General features: G+C 46.6%; 1 protein-coding gene across 1 annotated transcript; it reads left to right on the top strand.

Moving 5' to 3' along the window:
- Window positions 1-424: 424 nt before the first annotated feature.
- On the top strand, window positions 425-7,387 carry FATE1 (fetal and adult testis expressed 1). Its single transcript, XM_053579121.1, has 5 exons — window positions 425-530; window positions 1,547-1,674; window positions 6,082-6,188; window positions 6,503-6,581; window positions 7,256-7,387. Exons 1-5 carry the CDS (start codon window positions 425-427, stop codon window positions 7,385-7,387), a joined length of 552 nt encoding a protein of 183 aa, XP_053435096.1.

The raw sequence follows: 7,387 nt of genomic DNA on the forward strand, positions 1-7,387 counted from the left end.
CCATGACAGGCCTGGGACCTAACCCTGCTTTGGCCGCTGTTTGACTTGTAGTCCCTGTGCCAGTTTCTGCCTGTCCTTAGAAATGATAGAGGTTGGACCCCACCCTCCCCCAGCAGGCTAAGTCCAGGGATCTGTGCGTGGGAGAATTTCTCACAGGCAAAAGCTCTGAGCTGTATCTCTTTTCCTAAGTTGCTTACAAAGTAGCAGGAGAGAAGGCCACAAACCAGCCAACAAGATACAGCAGGAACGGAAGGTGCTGAGTCCAAGGCCTGAGCCCAGTGAAGGAGTCTGGCTCCACCCCCATATGCGGCTATAACTTCTTTGAGCTCCTACGCCTCAAAGAGATTTTCCAAGTGTCTCCACTGTGACTGCATCCTTTACGTTCTTAGCACATTCTCGCCTTACAAGTGTCAAGCTGGCGGGGATGGCAGGAGGCCCTGCTAGCCTCAAGGAGGAATTAGAAATATCTTTGGCCGAAGAACTGGGTGCTGGAAATCAAGGACAAAGCCAAGAGCACGGGGTGTTAGCAGGTGAGGCTCTCCTGAAATACTCCTTGGCTAAGGCAAACCTACACACATGTCTACACCTGTGCATGTGGGTGTTGGAGAAAGTGCATGTGTGCCTGGGCAGGTGCTGAGATGTGTGCAGGTATGTATTACGTGTATGTGTGGGCATGTGTGTGTCTGAGCCTTCAAATATTTGTGGGTTGGGTGGCAGGAGAGATGGGAGAAAGGGATAAATGATGTGAGCATTTTATAGCGCGTGAGGGAGGAGGGTGGGAACAACCTGTGTAATTCCTCCATCCCCTCCTTGTCTAAAACACCACAATGTCTACTGTAAAATACTGTATTAGAGGGCTGAATTTATAAGATCAGCAGATCCAATCTCTCAATCCTCTAATGCCTTCTCCTGTCCTTAGGAGTAAAATCCAAATTCCACAATCTACAAAATCCTATCATGGTCACCTCCTCAAAGTATTTCAGGCTATGACTTACCTACACAGAAAATACCATTGTTGTGGGCCATAAGGTCAACCCACTCCAGACTATTCCTTTTTAGAATGCCCCAAGGTGGCTTCTTCCTCACAGTCTTTTCACTTTCTCTTCCCTCCATCTGGAATGCTCTTTGCCTCAATTTCCCTGGCTGGGCCCTTTTTCTCTTTCGGTTTTGCCTCAGGGTTGTCTCCCATTTGTCTCTCTGAATTTACACTGATGGATTATTTTCTGTTCTGTACCCGTCCTGCTCCCCCCTCCACAGATACACAAACTGATGATCCGTTCCTTGATGGTTGGCATCTTATCTCTTGGTCACTGCTCTCTCCAGTAACCTAGTCTACAGCTTGATCCTCAGAAAATACTTGCTGATTTTTTGCACAGAAGAACAAACTGGGGCCTGGGATCAGGCGGTGGGCAGTGGCAAATGGGTGTTGAATAATGCCTGAGAAGTTTGGGGACCCTGTTTTTGTGTGCGTGTGTGTGTATCTTGTGCACAGGAAGCCCTGTACAACTTCTGTAAGTGTTCCTGGGGCCTCTGTTCTTCTCTTTAGAAATGTTGGAGCGTGGATCTCGGTCCCTAGGTGCTTCCCACAGGCGACAGAAGTTAGAACCAAAGTCTACCGGCTCTGCTACAATCCAACCAATTTGGAATATGACTTCCACCAGGCCTAAGAAATTGGTACTGTATGGGGTTCTTGGCACATAGTGAACAGGTTGGGGTTGGAAATATCAGTTGTAGGGGCTACAGCCTGACCCTGGTGGGTTAAGCAAGGCCAGAAGTTGACTTATGGGGAGGAGGAATATCCTATTATCCAAGAAGGCAAATAAAGGTAGGGAGGTCTACCCTATCTTTTGTAGTAAAAGATAAGGGCTATCCTTTTTTTTTTAAAGATGAGGTCTCTCTGACACCCCGGCTTGAGTGCAGTGGCATGATCATAGCTTACTGTACCTTGAACTCTGGGCTCAAGTATTCTTTTGTCTCAGCTTCCCAAATAGCTAGGACTACAGGGATGTGCCACCATCTCTGGTTAATTTTTATTTTGTTTTATTTTTTTATAGAGGCAGGGTCTTGCTATGTTGCCCAGGCTGGTCTCAAACTTCTGGCCTCAAGCGATCCTTCCCCTTACCCTCCCAAAGTGCTGAGATTACAGGTGTGAGCTACTGTGCTTAGCCCAGGGCCATCCTTGGATATCCTGGCAATTCAACCCCGGGAATTTCAAGTGTCTGAAGTACATATTGCTTTGGAAGTACAAAGTCTACACTTTGTAGAATTCTAGCATTTGTGAAATGACACTTTCGTCCTTTAAGATTATATCTATATATGTGTGTGTGTGTGTGTGTGTGTGTGTTTGTAAATACGTTTGAGTGTATTAAGGTGAGTGAAGCTTCTATGCTCTCTGGCTGTTAGGAAATCCAGACAAGTGAATCTGATCATTTTGTAGTCAATCCTTCAAGCGACATTCAATGTGGATGAGGGAATGTTCTAGAACAAATGGTGACTATACTATTGCAAAGAATCCTGAGAAAAGGCAGCCATTTGGGGGTGGGGGAGGGAGATTTGACTGTTTTAGGGAATCATGTGAGTCCCACAGTTCTTTAAGCTACATTTCCAGTGGGTGAGAGAAACTTTCAGAAAAATGGTTGTGATACTGTTGCAAAGGTGATTGGGAAAATACAACCAGGTTGGAGAAGAAGGAGACCTGACTGTTACAAAGTGTCATGTGAGTATCATTTTCTGTAGTCAATCCTTTAAGCTACTTTCAATGCAGATGAGAGAAAATTTGGGAAAATGGTGGTTATACATATTGTTGCAAAGATTACTGGGAAAAGGCAACAAATTTGGAGAGGAAGGGAGAACTGACTGCTCTATGAAATCACCTGAGACCCATCTGTCTGTAGCCAGTTTCTTAAGCTATATTCACTGTGGGTGAGGAAATGTTCTAGAAAAAATGGTGACCATATTGTTGAAAAGTATACTGGGAAAAGACAGCCATTTTGGAGGAGGAGGGAATCACATGAGTCTCATTGTTCTGTAGCCGATCCTTTCAGCTATATTTAAGGAGAAGAAGGAAACTTTTAGAAAATGGTGGTTAGACTGGTACAAAAGGTTATTGGGAAAGGCAATAAGGTTTAAGAGGGAGGGAGACTTAACTGCTGTAGGGAATAGTTTACCATAAATTCTGGAAGGATACCTCCCCCAATGATTAATGAGAAAAAAAGCTTCCAGGTCAGAGAACTCCTAGGAATAAAAATAAGTCAGAAATATCAAAATGTATTCCTATATCCAAAGACAAAAGCCAAATAAAGTTGCCCCTGGAGATCTGACTCCAGCAAGCTAGTCACTCATGTCCCTGAGACTAAAGGGAGTTATTACCTCTGGATTAATTAAAATTAGCTATGAGGGCTTGACGAGTAGATTGTTTAAAAATACAGACATCATATTGAATTTACAAATGAAATTTAGAATTAAGAAATCTGATTTATTAAGTCTACTTATTTATTCATTTATTTATTTCTGAATAAAATAATGAATGGAATTTCTTCTGGGAAAACCACATTATAAAGACAAGAAAAATTGATAATGGTATCCTTCTGACTTGTAAAAAAAAAAGTAGTTGTGCCTTAAAATGTAGAAGAAAGCAAAAATAATATTTTTGGAAGGACCAACAGAAGGAAGTTGGTACTCACTGCAATTCATAGCTTTTCTTCCTAACCTCAATCACGTGTATATAAAAGTCTTCTGTTTTGCAATGTCTATAACTCTAAATAGAGTGCCTGAAAATAAAAATAAAAAGCAACAAGATAAATAACTATTTTTGAACAGTAAGCCGGGTCTTATTGTGGGTGATCACAGTAAAAGGTATCACCTTTTGAAGGTGTTGTCATTAAATTAATTCTAAGTATAGCCGAGCGTTGTGGCGGGCGCCTGTAATCCCAGCTGCTTGGGAGGCTGAGGCAGGAGAATCGCGGAAGCCCAAGAGCTAGAGGTTGCTGTGAGTCCTGTGTACATCATGGCACTCTACTGAAGGCGGTAAGGTGAGACTCTGTCTCTACAAAAAAAAAAAAAAAAAAAAAATTAAAATAAAAAAATGTTTAAAAAAAATTTTAATTAATTAATTAATTCTAAGTATATTGACGTGTTAGCAACAAACTATGTTATCTCAAAGAAGCAAACATAATCCAGTCACCAGTCAGTCATCCTATTTTCCTTTCAAATTTCTCAAAAATGTTTTGCAATGATTCCAATCTATAGGAAAATCAAGCGATGGCCTGAGCATGGTACTAAGGGAAACTCGTGATCAAATTCCTCTTTAAAATCCTGAGGTATGCTATTTCGAAGTATGGTAAGAAGAGAAAACATTATGACTGTGAACTACTATAACTACTGCTACTAAAAGTTGCACCAGCATCTGTGTGTTCCCTTTGAGAGGTGTAATTTTGCATTATTGCAACCCATGGAACATACTCCCAGAGTTCCGGTGGCAATCCTTTACAGACATTCCACCTTCAGTTGATTGTTGTTACTTAGGAACAGAAAAGAGCTGCAGATCTTTCTTAGGTGGTAGGTGAGATTTGGTTGTCTATTCATTTCTAAAAGTGAGGCAAATCTCAGAGCCCCCCCAGAGCTCTGCCCATCTTGCTCAGGCATGTCAAAGGTCAGGTTATGTTTCAGCAGGGGGAATGGGTGAGGAACCGGCCGTCATGTGGGGCAGTCTGAAAGGCCAGAATGAGGAGGGTTTTATCTTGTGTCGCTATCACCCAAGATTTCCTATTCATTTGGCTCAGGTTTTAGCAGGAGGGCGAAGTGACTGGGTCTGAGTCCTCTCCGGTGCTGCTGGCAGAGGCTTCACTATCTGGCTTCCTCCAGGGCAACTTTCTGAATTCCGAATTTTTGTTGAATTCTTTCATTTGCTGATACCTCTTCTGTGGTCATCTTTCCTACGGATTTACATGGTTTTACTGTCTTCACTGGCACTTAGTGGAGTCTTAAGAGGAATTCTTGTTAAATATGATGATGCCTTCCATATTTAATGGTCAAGTGTAATCTCTGAAGCAAAATGCGCTGAATTCAAATTACTTCTCTGCTACTAGCAGCTGTGTGACTTGGGCGAGTTACTTAAACTCTCTGTGTTTCGGTTTCCCATCTTTCAAAATGTGGTTATAATAATACATGTTTCACATGGTTGTGATGAGGATTCAGTGACTTGCTATTGGTGAGGGTTTAGAGGATGGCATGGTCCCTGGCATGTGGTAAGTGTGTATTAAACTGAAATATAGTGGAACCTCCATAGCTGACCACTCCCCTGCACTGACCACCTAATTTGACCTAATTTTCATAGACAAGACAGAAACCACATGGACATGTCAGTACAGCAGGCCTAGTTCCTTTTGTTGACCACCTCCATATGTGGACCAGTTTGTTACAGTCTCTGGGGTGGTCAACTGTGTATTTTATCCTGAACTGGAAACCTATAGCTGCAAATTGAACCTAGGTAGGTCTGGCACAGAAAGTCACATTCTGTTCCTCTCCTACACACTGGCTCTTCAAAGGCATCAGAGTCACCTGGCCGGAGGGCTCTGGGCGAGAGACATATACTCCAGATGTCATTAGCAGATAGATAAAAATGAAGGCCCAGGGATGGTTGGGCTCACCCACAGAAGGATGCTCTCTGTAGCTTGGATGGACACTGACCCGCATCTGGGGAGTGAAGGGGCTTAACCAGGCCCCCACTTCCTTGGCTGCTGGTTGAGGCTTCACAGTCTCCAGTAGGTCGCTTGACCTCTCAGCTCATGTCTGCATGTGAAAGTGCCCATAGAGGACAGGGACCACTGTCACTGCTCTTCCTTCTTGCAGCCTGGAAGCCCAAGAGGTACTGAGGAACTTGGTGCAGGTGGAATGGTGGCAAATAGCCAGTTTGTGGGGTTCCCAGGCTCTCCTACTGCTTTGGAGCTGACGGCTCTGGATTCCAGAGGATCAGGCAGCACGTGGCTCCCCAGGGGGTGCACGGCTGGTTCTGGGTAAGCTGTGGTGAAGGCACTGGATGGGGCTGAGCTGGCTGCAGTGACTGCCCACTCCTTTCTTCAGGGCCCCCAGCTGCAGGTACCCAGGATGTCCAGAGAGCAGAGCCATACTGATGTCCATACCCCGGAGTATCCTGGCAGCTTCCAAAGCATGAGATTCCACTATGAACGGTAAGAGTTGGAGCTTTTTGGGCCCTGGCTGCTTGGGCAGGGCCAAGAACTTGGCAGAGGGGCTGGTGAGTGCCTGGGCTTCCTGCCCACATGGGCCCTTTGGGTGCTCTGAGGGCTGGGTTGGGTGGGGCTGGCTCCCAGACCTTAGCCCCTGGGCCCTTTGTTACATGGAAGGGAGGGCCTGGCGGCTAACAGAGGCACTGTCTGAGATGCCCCTAGCCTCACCTGCTTGGTCTCATAGCCTTTCTGCGTGCCACCAGGTCCTGCCTGGGACCAAAAAGAGCTCTGACCTCCTGTCTTTTCTTTTTTCCTAGCAACCCGGACGCAGACATGGTGGCGGAGATTGGCCTGGAAGAGCTCAGTGGGCTGGAGATGGAAGTCATCAGAAGACAGGTGAGCAGGCCCTGTCCAGCAGGCAGATGCAGAGAGAGACATATTATCAGTTTGCAGCCACGAGGCCACCTGATTGAGGCCCTCTCACCCTGGAGCCCTGGAGATGAGGCGGGCTCCCTGCCTCCTCCACACAGTCCCACCTTACTGCTCAGCCTCAGGCCCACTGCTATCCCTGAGACGCTGGGAGGGACTAGGGAGAGAGGAAAGGAGGAGGAGGGGGCAAGAGCAGTGTCCAGAGAGGGGTCTGAAAGAGAGGTCACCATTGTTCAAGGGAAATCCAGACCTTCTCTGGAAGAGACCCCAGGGCCCTTGGCACAGAGGGGCATCTACCCTGGTGGCCGTTTGTGGGCCCTCACTCTGGTCCTGCTGCTGCCCTCTCGCCAGCCTAGCCTACATCCATAAGAGCCCTGCCTTGGCTGTCCCGGCAGAGCTGGGATGGGCTGGCTTCAGAGAACTGGAGCGAACACCAAGGGCGGCGGGACAAGGGAAACCATGCCTTGGTCCTGTGGGCCTAGCCAATCTGATGTCCCTGCTTCTCACCCAGGGACATTCTGGGCCCCTGAGGGTAACAAAGCTCCTTAGTGCCGTAGCCTCACACTTCCGCCCACTGCAAGTTGTGCACTCCCCACAGGACCCTTGCTTGCCAACCAGCCCTGCTTTTGGTCCTTCTGCAGCTGCGCGTGATCACCGGGCGTCTGCGAGCCCTGGAGGACCAGAGCACCACCTGGCGCCATAAGGAGACTGTGTTCATCACCATGATGGTGTCCGCCTGCATCGCCAACCTATGGCTGTGGATGCGCCACTGA

Source organism: Nycticebus coucang, chromosome X (genome assembly GCF_027406575.1).
Source record: "Nycticebus coucang isolate mNycCou1 chromosome X, mNycCou1.pri, whole genome shotgun sequence".
In the NCBI taxonomy this organism is placed as follows: domain Eukaryota; kingdom Metazoa; phylum Chordata; class Mammalia; order Primates; family Lorisidae; genus Nycticebus; species Nycticebus coucang.

Excerpts from the sequence above, each read along its gene's own strand:
- FATE1 (XM_053579121.1), top strand. The coding sequence starts at position 425 with ATGGCAGGAGGCCCTGCTAGCCTCAAGGAGGAATTAGAAATATCTTTG. Across the intron at positions 531-1,546 it reads AGAGCACGGGGTGTTAGCAG|AAATGTTGGAGCGTGGATCT; the intron begins GTGAGGCTCTCC and ends TCTTCTCTTTAG. Across the intron at positions 1,675-6,081 it reads CCACCAGGCCTAAGAAATTG|GGCCCCCAGCTGCAGGTACC; the intron begins GTACTGTATGGG and ends TCCTTTCTTCAG.